The sequence below is a fragment of the Corvus kubaryi genome, unplaced genomic scaffold (genome assembly GCF_017639235.1).
Source record: "Corvus kubaryi isolate FWS band 111438036 unplaced genomic scaffold, C.kubaryi_AGA036_p1.0 37392, whole genome shotgun sequence".
NCBI classification, from domain to species: Eukaryota; Metazoa; Chordata; class Aves; order Passeriformes; family Corvidae; genus Corvus; species Corvus kubaryi.
This window is the reverse complement of record NW_024581131.1, coordinates 11118477-11136645: the sequence shown is the minus strand read 5'-3', so window position 1 is coordinate 11136645 and position 18169 is coordinate 11118477. Positions and strand designations below refer to the sequence as shown.

General features: G+C 39.3%; 1 protein-coding gene across 1 annotated transcript in view; it reads right to left on the bottom strand.

Moving 5' to 3' along the window:
- TTC17 (tetratricopeptide repeat domain 17) overlaps positions 1-18169 on the bottom strand; it is a 56576-nt gene that overhangs the window by 33886 nt on the left and 4521 nt on the right. The window contains exons 2-12 of the mRNA XM_042038385.1: positions 9348-9437; positions 7860-8029; positions 6090-6201; positions 4853-4984; positions 4051-4160; positions 3613-3757; positions 3105-3244; positions 2718-2878; positions 2293-2405; positions 1208-1348; positions 671-786 (exon numbers count right to left, since the gene is read on the bottom strand). Of these exons, the coding sequence (XP_041894319.1) occupies positions 671-786; positions 1208-1348; positions 2293-2405; positions 2718-2878; positions 3105-3244; positions 3613-3757; positions 4051-4160; positions 4853-4984; positions 6090-6201; positions 7860-8029; positions 9348-9437 (1430 nt within the window). The remainder of the gene's footprint in view (positions 1-670; positions 787-1207; positions 1349-2292; positions 2406-2717; positions 2879-3104; positions 3245-3612; positions 3758-4050; positions 4161-4852; positions 4985-6089; positions 6202-7859; positions 8030-9347; positions 9438-18169) is intronic.

The window sequence follows — 18169 nt, the reverse complement described above, 5'->3', positions numbered from 1 at the left end:
ATACTACTATTATACTAACTAGGTAGAAGAAAACAGCTTTTTTACTACCACTATTATAATTTAAGTGACTAGGGTATTATAACATTGCATTGATCTATGTAAGTTAGCTACTGCAGTACAGACACACTTATTCTATCCTATGTAATAACAAATATTACTGACTCTTCCATGACTAAGCTGATTTTCCATCTCTGTCCCAAAAGAACGAGCTGGAGTTTTCTGCTCCTAATCCTTTTTTAGTGTTTTCTGGTCTTCATCATTTTCTGTCATCATAACTAAAGCTAAGAGGATGTATGTAATGTACAACAGTTAACTGTAGTTATTAAATAGACACTCACCTCATTCTCTCTCTCAAGGTATTTTTTTTGTTAATATACTCCACAAGACATTCAGACTAGTGCTTAAAACCTCATTCTGTCTGCATTTTATGTGTTCACCTTGTGCTAACAGTCAGGGAAGAATCACCATGAAATTGGATCTGACTATTACAGTTACAGCAAAGACAACAATCAAGGAAAATGCCTTCCTTCTGTGAAAAAGCCAGAGAAAGAGGTTTGAACACCTCTCTGCTGTTGACTACTCACTGCATCCATCCTCTCCAGAAAGAAAATACTCATTAGGGCATTAGTGTGAAGATTTACAAATACAGCTTTTAAAAATCAATACTTGCCTGAGTCCCCTGTTTTCTGGAGGCAAGAAATAAGTTGGCAGTTCTTCTGGGTCGGGAATTTTGGGGAAAGATTTCATGCACTCTGATCGCTGAGGCCAAAGAATATGCTGTTTCTCCTAAGGGGGAAAGGAATTATTTTTTATTATTTTCACAACATTTTTAATATTCTAATGAACAAGATAATAAAAAGGATACTAGAGGGATAGTCTGTAGAAAAAAAAAAACCCAGAGATCTTTAAAACTATTATTTTTCCATCTTTTTTTTAACATCAAGAGTTTAAATTTCCATCTTTACTCAGCTGTGCTGCTTTACTTGCAGCAGATGTTTACAGAACAATTCTCTCTGTGCTGTAGTAGTTTCAAAGGATGGGAAACCATACAGAGAAACTAGAGAGATGCTTATATGCTGAGGAAATTCAGAATGCTACATTCTCCAGTGCTGCCACACATCACAACTGTAGCCCAAATGCTAAACAAGGAGAGGATTCACTTTCACCCCTCCTCTTTAAAAGGGCAAAGCTCATCCTCTTCACTCACTCTGCTGGATTCCACACTCCACACCGAAACGACAGAATGAGCCACAGGGGAAGACTGCAAGGACTGGCTGTGAACACTTTGGTTTGAATGAAGATCCAAATTTATGGATGTCATACTAGAAGTGGAAGAGTCTTCACCAAACTAGAAACAACAGAAAGACAAAATTTAATAAATGAGATGGTACATTCCTTGTTGAATTTCTCCATGTTATTTCCCCCCACTCCTCTCATGTTAAGCCTCATTGATGAACTGAAATGTGGGTAGCAGAAAAAAAAAACAGCCCAGGAATTTAAGCCTCTTGATACACTCAGACCATGCAAGAGTAATATTCATGTTGCAAATAAGTCAACAGTGAAAACACAAGTGCAAATCAAGAAAAAAAATGCTAAAAGGTACCAAGCAAACATTTCTAACAGATGACAAATAAAATCTACTTCTCTAGATTGCACACCTTGAGATCAAGTCAGAATTACTAAGATTCACTGAGAATTATCTCAATAATCTGAATTCATAATTACTCTAATAGGAAAAACAATCAAGAAGACAACAGCAAAATTAAAAATAAATATTCCTATTTCTTAAACTAGTTAAGGGGAAACTTCAGAACATACTCAACATTGCAAAAGAACTGAACCCATAATCCTGCCCTGCAGTTCTAACACAGCAGAGGTGTTGCTTAGGTAGCTGTCATTCTGGATTTTCAGTATTAGTATACACCTTGTTTCCAAAACTTCTTAGTACTCTTGTATCAGATTTTCTTGGCGCAGTCATAGGAAACCAAAGCTTTGGACTAAAATGAAGTTTTTGAATTCAAGTAATTCTCTTTTCTAAGTAAAACAAAGACTTTTAGAGTAAACCCCCTGTATTTCTACAGTTCACAGTCAGTCTCAGTTCGTATTAATAGCAAAACGAACTAGCATTAAAATACTTTACACTCTGGAAAAGAAAGAGACTAAGAGTTTTCTCACTATAATTACCACACACAAAATGTAGCCCTTTTGTCAACCCTGAAAAAATTGAAACTATTTTGTGAATAAAGCAAATGGGATGTAACTTAGTGCAGTGGTATCAATTCACAGACAAACCTGAACATATTCCACATTTTCAAAAATGTCTCCACGGTGATAACGAACAGGCTGATCCCACTGACAGTGCAAGCTATGCTGCTGGTTGCCCAGTCTGCAAATCTGATGGTTCCCTGCAAAGCACAAAGTATTTTTTTATACTAGAGAAGTGTAGTTTCTGAGGAGACAAAGACAGCACAGAGTCAACCTTCTCCGCCCCCAATTTGGTCAACCCTTTTTATTTACTTCATCAGCCCAGAGGAAACTGCAAAAGACTCAAAAAAAATTCCCTGTTCAAGAACATATTGCAACCTCTTGTTTTAGTAAGCAAAACACAAGAGCCACTCAGGGCCATCTTAATATATGAAGAAGTTATATGCTGACACTTATCTAAATACGTGCAATATTTCATTGCTTTAATGAGCATGAACACTAAAAAGCTGTACCTAATTGAGCTTCTTTTGCCATCTGTGTCTCGTGAATGATATTCCTCAAGATTTGTTCCTCCTGGATGAGCTTGTACTTGTCTAAAACATCTTGTTGCCTAAGGTAATGGTCATGCTGCTTCTGATATTCCTTTAATTCATTTAATGTTCGCTGAAGTGATCTTAAAAATTAAACAGAAAATACTTACTTTGAATGCTTTCTAGAATATCACCTTTTCCTACACTGTTGCACATTTTCAAATGTTTCTTGGAGCATTCTTATGCTAATTCTATTGCATAATCAGAGAAATACAGAGATTTAAAACCAATTCTTGAAATATAAAAAATTGCTGAAACAGAACTACAGAAATTCGATTGTATGCATTGCCACTGGGATACTTTAGTTACCTATGCTGGGCTTCCAACTTTTGCTCAAGTTTTTGCTGACATAGGACAGCATGTTTCCTTTTTACAGCTTGCTCAAACCCTGGTTTGGCCTGTAGAGCGTGATCATAGCACAGGACTGAGTGGTTGTACTCTCCAAGCATCTGAAGAATGACCAAGAGAGAGAATTAGCCATTGCGCAGTAATATTTATTAAAAAATACTCAGTTTTTAAAGAAATCATTACCCTAAATTTTAACTTATGGTAACAAGCAGCCTGCCATTTCTGACACTCAGGCCACTACATCTATTAAAGAAAGGCTGCAGAAGAATTTTCCTGGAATTTATTTTAGTTTCCTTTGCTAAAAGACAGACTTTTCAATAAAAGTATCTTGACAGAATCTTAAGCATTACACGTGAGACACACGTGGAGCACAAGACACACTGTAAGAGTAAAGCATTACAAACCAACCCAAAAAGATTAAGTAATATTTAATTTTCTTCAAGTCTTGGAAAATAAAGATTGTATTTACTGCGTATATATTTCCTAAAGTGTAATAGCTGGTAAAGAAGTCACTGTAATCCAGAGCTGCATGAACCACAATAGCTGCATCTGCAGAGAAGTGAGCCCGGTGCAAAATATTTGCCAAATTTACCAGTGCAATGTCTTTATTTTGCCTAAAAGAATAAAAGAAAATAAAATGGAAAAAAATTAAAAACTAACATTAAAGGAAGGTCAGATTGTGTAAGAATCATGCACAAGGATACATTAATTTGTCAGTCACACATTAAAATATATCACTTGCTAGAAAAATGTCTCAACTATTTATACGCCTAGCATAGCACATAGAGACCAAGAACAAGTAACATGGATTATTCCTTAGGATACCATCTTAGAAACCAAAACCTGTTTACTAATTAGGATGACTAGAAAAGCAATCTGAGAAGAAATCCTTCTTAGCAATTCTTACCTTGAAGAAAAATGAAGGGCACGCATAGCACATTCTACTACTTGGTATGGCTCATTCTTTATTCGCCAGTAAAAAGAAGCCATGTTATAGAGTACCCAGGAAGAAGAGTTCTGCAGTAAAGAGAAACACATGAACTGTACTAACTACTAACACATGAACTAAAAGGTTAATCAGGGCTTTAATTACTATAGGATGAAAGACTGAGCACCAAAGTTAGTACTCAGCTGCGCTAAGCCATCCTCTTCTACCAGAAAGCTGTCATTTGGCAACAGTTGTCAATGGTTAGGAACACTGAACTAGCATACTAATGCACTAAAAAAACAGAATTTCTGCATTTCAGGCAGGTAAAAATACAAAATGGGATGAAATGAGAGGTAACAATAGTTTAAGCATCAGCAGCTTAGCTGGAGTCCAGTGAGGGTTCCCAGATTTTGCAGGAAGACATTCAACAAAAACATACACTCTTCAGTACTGTTGTTTCTTCTCTGCTCTTAAAGTACCTGTATTTTTTGTTTAAAATCTCTTATTACCTTGACAAAGCAATGAATGTGGCTTACCAGACAACGTAACTATGTAAGTCCTTAAAGATGAAAACAAGTATCTATTTACTGGCTTTGCTGATGCCTTCTCCTACCTCTACTTGCCTCGCAGAAAATGGTCTTAGTTTGCCTTTTGAAACTCAATTGTAAACCAAAAATACACGTGCAAAACTGCATCTGATTGCTTGTACGAGGTGCATCTAATCTTGTGGGACCTTTCCAGCACTCTTTTTTGTGCATCCAGCAAGATTATAGTTTCATACCTTCATGAGCCCATCATAAATACGGTGACCTATTTCCTCTATACTTCTTCCCAGCCTCCGTGATAAGTATGTGAAGATTGGATCTTCTTTAGGTAACAGGGGTGCAGAAAGATTAACCCTTTCTTGGACACCCTAAAAAAAAAATTGAATACAGGTTATTTGCTAGCACTTAAAAGTAGAGAAATATAAACAAAAGCATGACTCCCAGGAAAATGTATGGCTTGGCTATTTTACAATCTCATCTTCCTTTCAAGATCTCTGGGAATTGATAGAACAATTTCACCTCTGACAGATAATAATATATATTATTACACAGAGGAAAACATTAGGAGCAGCCAAAAGCAGCCTCTCCTTGGGAGTTCTATAGGGGAAATATTCACTTTGGTAGCACTGTGTATCTGGCCGCTACTGACTTCATGAATGACCATGGAAGCACTTAAGTTGTGGTTTTCAGGTTACATGCACACAATGGAAGCATCCCAACACCTCTTCTCTTTCTTCCTTCCCCAAGCACAAACATACTTCTTTCAAAGATACATCGAGACCCAGGAACTGAGCTAAAAAAACTTCACTTAGTGTTTAACTGTAAGAAAATCCTTATTTGTTGATGAAAAGACTTGCAATAAAATAAATTTCAAGATGTAAGCACTTAAGCTGCATCTACGTTAGAATATTTGCTCATATAATGCTGTTGACAAAACCAATTTTCCTACCACTCTTCCACTGTAACTTTTCTAAAGCAGCTGAACTTTGTACTAGTAGGGAACAATTACCTCCTCCTCTGGGTTAGGGCCTGGCATTCAGATACTAAACAGACAGTCAGGTATGTTAGGAGCTACCAACAAACCTGCAAACGATTTTCTGATCCTGAATCTTCATGCATTTTAACAACCCTGTTCAGCACTCTCCAAATTTCAACTGAGACAATTCACAAGCTAGTAGTAGTTCCAATGAAAGCTACCAATTTGCTAATGAAACGTGTTATGAAAACAAAAGACTCTATTTTTCTAAAAATGCCCTCTAAAATAAGGCAAAAACACAACAAAAGAGCAACTGTACACCTGATGGAAAAGGTATAGGCATGTAATTTAATCAGGGCCCAACTGTAGTTTTAAAATAGTATGAAACATTCTTGAAAGATTACAGTACCTTTCAACCTTGAGTGAGAATTGCCAGTAGGAGTTTTCTATTCCTCTTCCTATTATGGAAAAAGACTTACTTGCATTTGCTCACTTACCCGTAAGTGCTGAAAAGCATGAATACTGTATGGAAGATCTAGAACTTTCGTACAGTCTGGCTGCTGCAGGTCTGGAGGCACTGGGGACTTTGTGTCGATATAGTCTTCAGGGCTGAGGACATAATAACACAACATAGTAGACTGTTGGAGTGAAAGCTCCTCTGGACCCAGGCCCAGAGGGAAGCCAAAGAACAGGGGTTGAATTAAAACCTTTGGATAAGCTGAGATACATGAAGTCACACCAAATTGAAAAAAAAATATAGATTTTTAACTTTTAGTGAAATATATACTAAGTGCTTTAAGCGTTGAAAAGCTGCAGCAAAAAAATCTTAAACACAGTTCTTACTGCAGCAGTGTTACCTTTTCACAGAATTTCTTTACTTCAGACAAAACATAGATGGAACTACACTGTTCACATTTTTTAGATAGTATTCACATAAACAATAAGAGCTGCTAGAAACTATATACAAATCTATGTAATAACTATGTAACACTTGTGTAAGGCTTACGACTGTTAGAATTAGACCAGGACAGGTTAAGAAAAGAAAAACTAGAATCGTGTGTTAATTTCCTTGGTCAATTAACAAATATAATCCACACTTCTGTAAGTTTAGAGAAGAAGAAACAGCTGTTTACTACTTGCTGTTTGCCTGCTGCTGCTGCTTTTACTGCCTTGGCCTTATCATGTAACCCCTTCGAACTCTGCCTTCAGAAAGCTAAGAGACCATGAAATAAAGAACTTAGCAGGACAGCAGCCTCCTCTGCTCTTTCACCCTCGTCCGAAAAGGAAGGGCACCCCGTCAAAAACTCAACAGTAGACTACAGATTTAAATACTGCTGAAGTTCGTAAGAGACAGTGTGGTAGCTGATAGAAAGAGTACTCTGATTTAATCATTACAGAACTCCTCTGTTTGGGCACATTAGACCATTTCTGCTGTCTTCCCAGATTTGAGTTGTATCAGGATGTCATGACTATAGGACAAAGTAAATAAATTTGTCTGCTTTAGCATTTGGATAGCTTCCAAAATGTATCAGTGTCAACCTAGTGTATCACTACTATGATTAATGGTCTATCTGCCAGGCAAATGGCAATGCATGCAGACTCTTCAACTGAAACAAACAAACCAATCCCAAATATGGGTGATGAGAAGTCCAAATGAAGGTATATGAGGATAAAATTGATCTTTTCCCACTTCAAGCACTCATGTGATTATGACAAAAAAATAAAATTGCTAAAACGAAACAGTCATTCCTGAAGATGAATTACCAATGAAGCTGAATGTCAAGTACACTGTCTGCTCATCCTTCACTTTCTAAACACAGGGGACAAAATATGACCAGAAAGTTCAACAGATTGGTCATCAATGGAATTTCGTTCAAATTTAAGTCGAGACAGTTTCAACTAAAATAAATATCTAGCTCAAAACACTGAAAGCACACTCAAGCAAATTCAACCCCTTCTACATGATATATTTCACTTTAATTCACATATCTGGTCATATCAGTACAGAGTAACAGTGACAGAACTGGGAACAGAAAGGAAAAGTTTCAGGTCAGGGCTAGCATAGACAGTTCAGAGGAAACAGCATGTGTGTTGTACCCATTCACATCTAGTGACAGATGTTGTTTCAATTTAATTCCACAGTAACACAAAATAAAACAACTGTCATCTAAAAAAAGTCAGTGCTAGTAATCTTTTACTTGTATTTAGAGGTACTGTTCATTTTTTTAAATTCAGTAAAAACCTTAGAACATAAAGCATCTGTTTACCGGATATCTTTGCTCTCTAAGGTGATGTATGTGCCATCATACAGATCTAGGTCCCCCAGGGGCACCTTTGCTTTAATGCAGTCTGGATCTTCTTTATTATGCCTTTGTTCCAGCCCTGTGTCTCTGTCCTCGTTTTCCTCTATATGAATCTTTTGAGCAACTAACTGTTTCTGTAGGAAAAAAAAGGAAACAGAAGCATATATACCAATGAAAGCAAACTCTCTAGTTGCTGGATTCAACAGTCCAACTTTTTCCTTAAAACAAAGTTCATTTGAAAACAATCTAAAAAATTCTCATAAAATTTTGCGGATATTTTCCTATATTTTGTAACATCTGTAGGACATTTTTGGATTTGGATGGCATATAAAATTTCATTAGAGATAATACAACTCAAATGAGCCCTTATTTCTACTGTTGTGCCTAAGAAGTGGGCTAGTAACATTCCAGATCCATGGTAGGCCATTTACGAAAAGAAGAAATGGTTGCTAAAAGTACATCATATTTTTCACATTTGGCCCCTTGTTTTTCCACTGTAAGACCTTGTGGAAATAATAAGAGACATTGCAAATGAATCATCATCATCTTAACCACTCAGTGTGCTAAGTACAACTGAACTTTAGTACATGTGAAAAGTACATGAGTACATGTGAAATAAGAAAACCTGCATTTTTAATTAAAGCCATACACATTTGATTACATGCTACTATGAAACAATACAGATATATCCACCAGTAGCAACTTGTGCAAGAACTTACAATAGCTAACTTCTGCTGAAAGTCATTTCTATACCACAAGTTGGACATTAGTAACTTCCACACCCACAACCCATGCCCCAAAAAGCTTGCAAGTATTATTCAATCCACAGCTAAAATGTCCATTGCCACAAAAAAAGAGTGTACCCTTCTGAGAAAGACTGGCTGAATATAGTCACACAAGGGGCAGTACAGCTTATTTTCCTTTCTCCCATTCACCTAAAGCTATCTCTGGTGCTCATCTAGCTTTCCACTTAGTTAGTTATCCTAATCGGATAAAACCAAAGCTGGCACTAGAAAGGAGTGCATGGCCAGAAGGGCTGTGAGCTGTTTGCTTACCTAACCCCTATTATATTTAAACTTCAGTTTATCAGTTCAAAGTTCATTGAAGCCCTTTTCAAAAGGTCTCAGACCCCCTCTCAATAATAAATGGGCTTGAAGAAAAACAGAGGTGACATCTCCTGTGTTCTTCTGAAACACAGTACAACAGAATCCAGTGACTTTAGGTAAAAATGTTAGTATTTATGACTAATAACAGGGAATGATACAACTGGAGACCAGTTAGGCAGACTTGAGGCAAAAAGTTCTTGAGATCTATAAAATTTTTCATCCCTTCATTGAAGGGGAACTTTAGCAATAATAAGTTATTTTCCCCACCTAAAACTAACACTATAAGGTCTATGGAAAAAAATCCGTATTTTCAGAAATTAGTTAGAACTTAAATGTTATGCTTTACCTCCAGTTCTTTGAGGTAGTTAACTGTTGTTTCTTGTCTCATTAGTATTACCAAATCATGTGGGTTTCTCAAGTTCATTGGTGAATCCACCTGCAAGACATTTTAACAGTCCATCATGTAAGACATTCTCCTAATTACAGTGATCTTAAAAGGAAGGCAGTTATGTTCATTCAATTACAGTTTGTCTGTTCAGAGGTTTTCTGTCCAGTCCACATTCATAGTACATCCATTATGAAAATCCATACTTCAAACAACATTGTCATTTGGGAATCCAATTCAAACCATGCTTTAATTTTAAACCTATTTTAATTTAATTAGGCACACAAGTTCTAAGCATAAGAGGCAAGTAAATTTCCACAACAAATATTACTAAGAGTACCTACTGCTGAAATATTAGATACCTTACAGTGCAGTCACAAAAACTTATTTTGTTTTATAACTTTAAAATTCGTCCACCACGTCCCTCAAAAGGCATAAAGTAGTTCAGCTCCAACTCCTCTCTGAAACTAATTTAACACACTGGCCTACCATTAACATCTACTGCCTTCAGGATTAATAAGTAAAGGAACAAAATCAAGAGGGAAGCAGGTGGAGACTGAAAACTGTTACAGAAGCCCATGCTACAGCTTCCATAGCTATGCACAGGAGTTCACAGTTCCATGAAGAAGGACATTAGAGGCAAGTCACAGAGCACTTACATAGCAGCCCCTAGCTCGGCTCAGTAAACCATGGCACTTCACCCCATGGCTGAAACCCCAGCCCTGTTCTCATGCCAAATTCTGCTATCTCACTGGGCGGGGGAAAGTCCCTACAGTTGAGGTGGTGGTGTAGCAGCAGCTGAGCTGATGCAAAGGCTCACTTGGAGGCTTGCAGCCCTGTTTCCTCCCACGTCAGTGTGGTAGCAGTACACTGGCTGCACACCAGCTGAGGTGACCACCAGGACCTCTTGGAAGCTAACCCAAACTTAGGAGCTGAACAGAACATAATTCCCACTAGTAAACTAAATTAGTTAATAAAGGATTCCATGAGCATGAGAACAGAAACAAAGAAACAGTTATGTGATGACAGGATGAAAAGACAAGGTGACAAGGACAGCAAGATCTCACATTTTTAACATGACTGTTGGACGGTCTACATCAAGGTGTTTTTCCTGGCTCTGCTCAGCTTCCGTTCAAGCTTTCAGGATACAGAACTAGCTGCTGCATGCAGATGTGAGCACTTACCTGTATGTTAGCACTGATACCTCTAAATGGGCTGTCCACCCCCATGACATCTGTGCAAACTTGGTGATAGTACAATTTCACGGAAAAGTCTGCCATATATACATGTGCAGGGGAATCTCCTGAGCTCCAGCTCTTCCTTTTTTGTCACCTTTCCAGACAGCTTGGACACATTTCTGTGACACTGTCTCACAGCAGAGAAATGCATCTCCAGTGTATTTTCTGGTCATCCCTGATGTGTCCTGTCAACAGATTAAGCCTTGGGCCATATTCTCTTGGCTGTGAGTCAGATAACAAGCTCAAATCTACCTTCTTTGGACTACTGACTGTTAAGTCTACATTTGTTGTAAGATTCTTGACTGAGTAAGGACCTTGTCCTCTGAGATATAAACACTTGTTCCTTTTGCTAAACCCTAAGCATGGTTTTGGCTAAATTTGGCTAAGTATTCCTTTCCAAAACAAAAGCAGCAGTGCTTCTTTTAGTGTGGAGACATTTTGATGGGTGGCTACCTGTACAGTCCAAACAGTTTCTCCCTTAGCAAATTAATTCTCTTTTATCAACAGATGAATAGAAAATAATGGGTGCTACTGACATTAGTCCATTTTTACACTATGAATTGGGAGCTTATGGATTCAACTGTTGCAAATAAAGAATGAACAAGTATCCACCACAATGCAGACAAGCACAAAAAAATACCACTTAAAAAAAATCTAATGATTTTGTTAGTTGTAGCATTAAAGTGCACAGCATTTTATTTATAGTCGTATTTCCTATTTCTTCCTATGGGCCCCTCACTTTGAATTGGTTGCACACAAAGCCAGAGATATGCACAGAATGTAGCAGTTGTTTATGGCTCATTTGCTAGAGAAACTACCATGGTATGTGCAAATGAATGAGAGATGAATTTGCAAAGTAAATAAGAGAAAGTTTCACTGTGGTTAAGCACTTCATCAGCCCTTCCAAAATAGCACTGTTGATCTGACATCTAAAGGCTGCTTGCATGATACTACACAGTCACTGAGGGGAAAGTCAACCATCAGCTCCACTTTCAGTGGCAAACAGCATCTGGGCAGCGATTTTTTGCAGTAAATTTTGCAGGCATCACCAATTAGAAAACCTTATTCTGAAAGATGAAGGATCTTGGCTTATCATTCATTCAGTAACAGAATGATATTCAGGGTTGGCTTCTGTTTTTAACTTTTGGTAAGACAGTCACACGAGAGTTAGGTCTGAATTTAGTATTTGAGAATTTGGAGTGGTATGTTACCAAACCATTGTGCATGAGTTGACAGAAAGGCAACGCACTAAGTACGATGCAGTCCCATCAACTATTATCTGGCAGCAGAAATCAAAGTGGCAACAACAATCAAACAGCAGTATCACTGCATTAATTCACAGTTATGTTGATCCACCAGGAAATCATCCCAGCTAAGGATATTTTTCTTTAGTCTTCAGATTTTCACTGCCACATCTGCCTCACCTTGTCACAAACAAATAAGTACGTTTTAATAACAGCAGAATCCTTCAGCCTAGTGGAATGTTAACCTTACCAGTGTGTAAATACAAAGCTCCTTACACAGAACTTTAGTAGTTGTATTGGGTTTGCATGGCAAGGGGTGACTTCTGTGACAAGCTGCGAGAAGTTTCCCCTACGTCCAACAGAGGCGATTCCAGCCAGATCCAAGATGGACTCACTGCTGGTCAAGGCTGAGCTCATCAGTGACTGTGGTAGTGCTGCAGTAATAACACACTTAAGAAGGGAAAAGAAGTTATTGGAGCCAGAAAAGAGAGAAGTGAGAATATGCAAGAGAAACAGCTCTGTAGATACCAAGGTCAGTGGAGAAGGAGCTCCAGGTGTCAGAGCAGAGATGTCCCTGCAGCCTGCTGTGAATAGCACGATGAAGCAGGCTGTCCCCTGCAGCCCATCAGTGAGCAGAGATCCACATGCAGCCTAGGGAGGACCTCACTCACACCAGAGCAGGAGGATACCCAAAGGAGGTTGTGAACCTGCAAAAGCCCACACTGGAGCAGGATTTTTGGCAGGACTTGTGGCTCTCCAGGTGACCCAAACTGGAGCAGCCTGTTCCTGAAGGATGGCATCTTGTGGGAGGGACTCCAAGCTAGAGCAGTTTGTAACAACCCATGGGAAGGAACCACACTAGAGAAGTTTTTGGAGGATTGTCTCCTGTAGAAGGGACATGACTCTGGAGCAAGGGAAGGAGTTCTTCCTTGGAGGAAGCTGTGGTAAAACCACTGTGTGATGAACTGACCACAGCCCCCATTCCCCATCCTCCTGTACCACCTGGGGGGAGGTCGTAGGGAATCAGGAATAAAGTTAAGTCCAGGAAGAAAAGGATGGGTTGGGGGGAAGGTATTTTAAAGATTTGCTTGTATTTCTCACTATCCTACTCTGATTTAATTTGTAATAAATAAACTAATTTCCTCAAGTCGAGCCTGTTCTGCCTGTGGTGGTAACTGGTGAGTGATCTCTTCCTGTCCTTACCCAAACTCTTGAGCTTTCTCTTATATTTCTCTCCCCGTGTAGCTGAGGAGAGGAGTGATAAAGCAGCTTTGGTGGACACCTGGTAAGCTCTTCATTACCCCCTTTTCTGTAGTGACAGACAGATGGCTTTCGAACTGAAACGTATTCATCTCAGATCCAGTCAGCAATACTGTCAAGACTTACAGTTCATTATCCAGCTTTTTAAAACATCCCTCCCTAGATCAAACACATTTTCTTCACAGTGCCAGCCATTTCTACAGCTGGAAAAAGACAAGGCTGATGTACCCAGTTGTGAAGAGCACCAGTACTGTGTTTGCCATTGAGGGCAGTAATGACACCTCATGAAGAATACAGTGACTCAGCTGCAAACAAAAGTTTGCATCTGCATAACCTGCACTGCACAGATATGAGCAGCAGCAGTGGTAAAGATAAGTGGGAAGCAGGATGTGCTGAAATCAGGAAGACACACTTGAAGCCCTGCAGGGCTTGCCACATGGATGCTCACACTTCCCTCGTGCTGCTCGTGTTCAAGTTCCACCTAGCATCTTCCTGCTTTCCTGTGCAGCCACATCCCCAAATGAGGAAAATTATGCCCTGAATAAAAACCTAAAATATACCAGAACTTTCTTGTGAGCTGCTCCTTATTAAAATTCAAAGAGATGGCAACATACCCCAAAGATTTGGAAAAGCCCTCAGAGCTTCACTCCCCTGTCAAATAATTCTTTAGTCAGAAATACAGTCCAAATATAAGATATATGACGGAAACCCAGAGACTGTTCTGGATTATGCCCCTTCCTTCCCACAACAAGACTCTAGGCAGATTTCAGAGGATACTGGTTTCACTCAGTCTCATGTTATGCTTGTGGTTTTACAAACACTTGCTGCCTTCACCCCTTCACTCAAAGTCTGTTGTGCCTCATCACCTGATTTGGGAGTCAGATGAGTGAAATATACACAGATATTTTGACTTAGATAACCTTTTTCAAAATGTAAGCAACTTTCCACAAGGCTCCTCTGGGATGAAACAGAACAGAGGTCAACCTACAGAGTAAACACAGCCTCATGGTGCGGAAAGTAGAGACTCCTGCACCAGAACAGATGCTTTGTCCAACTTACTCATTTTTACACTCAAAGTGTTTGGCTGATGGCAAAGCACCACATTCATTTACTCTTCCTCCAAAGTGCTGAAACTGGGACATTCAAGATGAAGCGCTTGAAATGCAAGAATTTGACTTCAATTCCAACACAGTAAACAGGGAAAAAAGAGTAGTGCTGAAAAGCTTTCTTTGAACATTTGACAGCTACTGTAGTTACACTGCAGAAAGCCTGCCAGTAAAACACTTTTAAAATAAGTGTTCTCTGTTCAACTTTGCCCAAAGGTGAAAGTTTCTTTATAAAGCACAGTTCAAATTTATTCACTGTCACAAAGTACACCAAGAACCTGATTCAGCAAGAAACACAGAGAATTTGTGTAACTAAAAAAGACATCGAGTTGAATCAAACCCTGAAGTTTGAGAGTCTCCTATGTTACCTGCATATATCAAAGTCTCTCAGCAATCAGACTTGGAAGTTTTGCCAAACCTTCCAGTGTATTTTTTCCCAACAATCCAGTTACACTGCACCAGGAAGTAAATTTTTTAAATGAGGGTTGATGAATGCCTCAGTCAACTATTTTTAAATAAGGCTTTCTTTAAAGTACTGGGGACACCCCACTGTTAACTGAGGCACAGGCACATCAAAATCGGAGCAGCTGCTAGTGCCTCTGCACATCCTAGAAGCATTATACTACATGCAGAAGGCAGATTATTAGAGAAAGAAGCTGGAAAACATGCTGTCTCAAATGACGGCATACAGAAAAATGGGCTCTCCATATTTGTTTTATAGGCAGTGGATGTTTTGTCACTGTACAAAATAAAGGCAATTCCCCCTCCAACAGGCTGGAACCTCTTGCAGTCTTGAGGGGGAGCCAAGGATCTGAAAACTGGTGCTTGTCTTTTTGTATATTCTCGCTGTTTTGAGATACTTTACACTCCAACATGACACTACATGGCATTTCTGAGGAAGCTGCAAAAAAATCTGCACAGGTTTCAGTGCAAGACAAGCTACAAAACTGAAAAATAAATTCTTTGACTCATCCAAATGATGAGTAGGCAGCGTCAGAAGATACTTGTTTCAAGCGATGTCACTGAAAAATTCAGGCAGAAAAATGATGTTGAAATGAGGTTTTAAGTATTGAGCCATTTAAAAGCTTACTGCTGCAGAACCTGCTGTTAGCAAACAGCACTAGATATTTTGCTATTATTACTACTAGCTGTGCTACAGTGAAAACAAATTTTAAACACTTGTAGCACTTCAGAAATAAAACCCAACAAAGTTGCAGTATTGTTGAATAGCTATGCTCAACAGAGATCACACGAGTTATGAATATTGTAGATAACAGATCTAAATACATCAAAGGAAAACAAGACTTTACTTGGAACACCATGTGTCCAGTGTGTCGCTGGTCATACTTAAGGGTATAAATTTCCAACCTGTATATTCTAGGTAAGGTTTATATTCTTCAGTAGCCATACTCTCAGTTGAATCAAAACAAGAGATGGAGAGATCATTCGGATATACACCTGTAATGAACAAGTACTTTTTTCATAAAGGCAGACTGGTTCTTGATGTCTGCTCATTGCCAAATCCTAAAAATTTCAAGTGTTCTAATATTGAAAATGCAGACAGGAAGACTAATAACTAGACTTACAAGATATCTAAAAAAGATTAACCCTGAGCAGTAATTTCTTCAGCAAATGAACAACAGAAAACCCATTATTTTTTTTCTGTTAAACTTTGAGGGAAATTACTTTATCCAGTGGTGTATTTTTAAAGCAGGCATGAAATAGCAGCGTGTTTCAGAGCCTTGCTGACTTTGCTCTTTTGGGCTTTGGTGGGGTCTTCATGCAAGGGTGTGCTTGAGCCACTTCCAAGGCTACCCTTCAGCTGTGAAGCTCAAAGGGAAGGCAGGGAAGGCATTCCAGGCACCAAGCATAGCTTTCACCACAGAATAACCAGTTTTGAACAGTTGATTTGTATCATCTTTTCAGGTTGTCCAACCCTTATTTGAAAGGTGACAGAAACAGGATGAGAGGCCAGGAAATCGAAGTGTGAGGATCCTAAGAGAAATGGGACCTGGGAACACACTGTGTCCAGAAGACAAAGGCTGTATGAAAACACCAGGAACTGAGGAATGAGCAGGACATGCCTACACGTGGTCTGAGCATTCTGGACTTACATTCTGAACCACCTCAGCGTGTATTACCATGCTCAGCTAAATCCAGACACCTTTGCACTAAAGCTTTTCTGTCAGCAGTCAAAACCTGGCATAAGATTACCTGCTGGACTGTGGCAGGTGTGAGGGCATGGCCACCCACAGCTGCATCTCAGCAGCCCTTTGAATCTGCCTCTTAGCTCCTTCACCTCAGATGCAAATCTCTGACTGCTGAGTTGAGAACAGTGGAAGTTACTTCTCCACCACCTCTCCACTGAATGAAACATTTGCATTTCTGATGCCACATACAGGCTACCACAAGGTCTATTTTTATCAATTCGGATACAGTCATGATGTTCACAGAGACACAGAAATACACAGGCTGTGCTCCCCTGGGAGCAGGCAGTGCTGGTGAAGTGCAATTCTAAATCCCCACCTGTGACGAGGATGTTAAAGCAACTCAGCACTCACTATACAAAACGTTCAGATTCAAAAATTTCTTGTACACTTATGTAAAGGCAGAAAATTTAGACTTTTTTTTTTTAAACTATGATTTTTCATACCACATGAACGCCTATGGTCCTCTGGTGATCAAGAGAGAAGTTCTAAACCAGAGTAAGTTCTCCCTTTCTTGAGGAAAAGCTGACCTCTGCCTTAGAACCACCCTGCTTCAGCTCATCACCCTAGGGTTGGATAACATCTAATGAACTACAGAACACTCAAACCAACCAATCCAGGCGTCTTTGCACACCCTCATAAAGAGGCACTGACAACTGTTTTGGGGAAGGCATGCTACCACCTTACACACTTCAGTAAAAATGAACAATTTTTTTTGTGTGGTTTTTTTGTTTCCTTGGGGTTTTTTTTTGTTCTGTTTTGTTTAGCACACAATAGACTTGGAAGGATAAGAAATTCAGTCAAGAAAGGGTTCATACAACCAAGCAAACTAATCTTTAGAGTAAGAGCAATGCAAACATCCACCTGCCATTTTCAAGACAGGACTGAGTGATTGCTTAATGTATCACAGAAGATGCTTTTGCAAGCAGCAAATAGCTTTTTATTTGGCTGCATTAGAATCTCAGCTTTCCTTGGGTTTGGATGGCTGCCTTTCCTGTATTCTTGAGCGTATGGACCACTGCTCTCATCTCAACCTGTCACCATAAAATGTGCACTCAGGTGACAGAGTAATGCATTAACTAACTCTAAAGCCATCCATGAATCAACTTGCCTTGCTGCTGCTTGAGGTACACTCGCACCTCAAATCTGCAACCAAATGAACAACTGGCAGGTACTGTCTCCCCTCTCGACTGCACTAAGCCAGAATTAAGCACACCTCAGCACTGCAGGAAATTCAGATGTCACATTCATTGAGCAGCTGGTTGTCTTAGTCCCAAACAAGCTAGCCAGCATTGCTCTCCCACTCTCCAGATCATCTTTCATGAACTTCAAAACACATGACAACACATTAAAACCAAAGTAACTTTTTGCCAACTCAGATTCCTTGCCAGAGGCTCTTTGCTCCTGACAACACTTTCCCAATCCTGCTTTGGACCATCTGCTTGGAAAGTTTTTGTGCTTCTTTAGGCTTAATTACTCTGACTTCACTTTTTCAGTGTTTATAGCGGTCCACATAAAGGCAGTCCTTTGAGTCCCCACCAGCTTGCTCAGCTTTAATCACCTCCATCACGGGATCTCTAGAAACACCCTACCTCAGCTCTGGTATGTCAGGTCTCTGAGCCATGGTAGCAGTTGCTCCCCACCATTAAAGCCATGAATGACTACTGAGACTGTATCCTGCATTGCACTTAATCTGACAATTGTCTGTCCTCTCTTTATGCCAAGTTT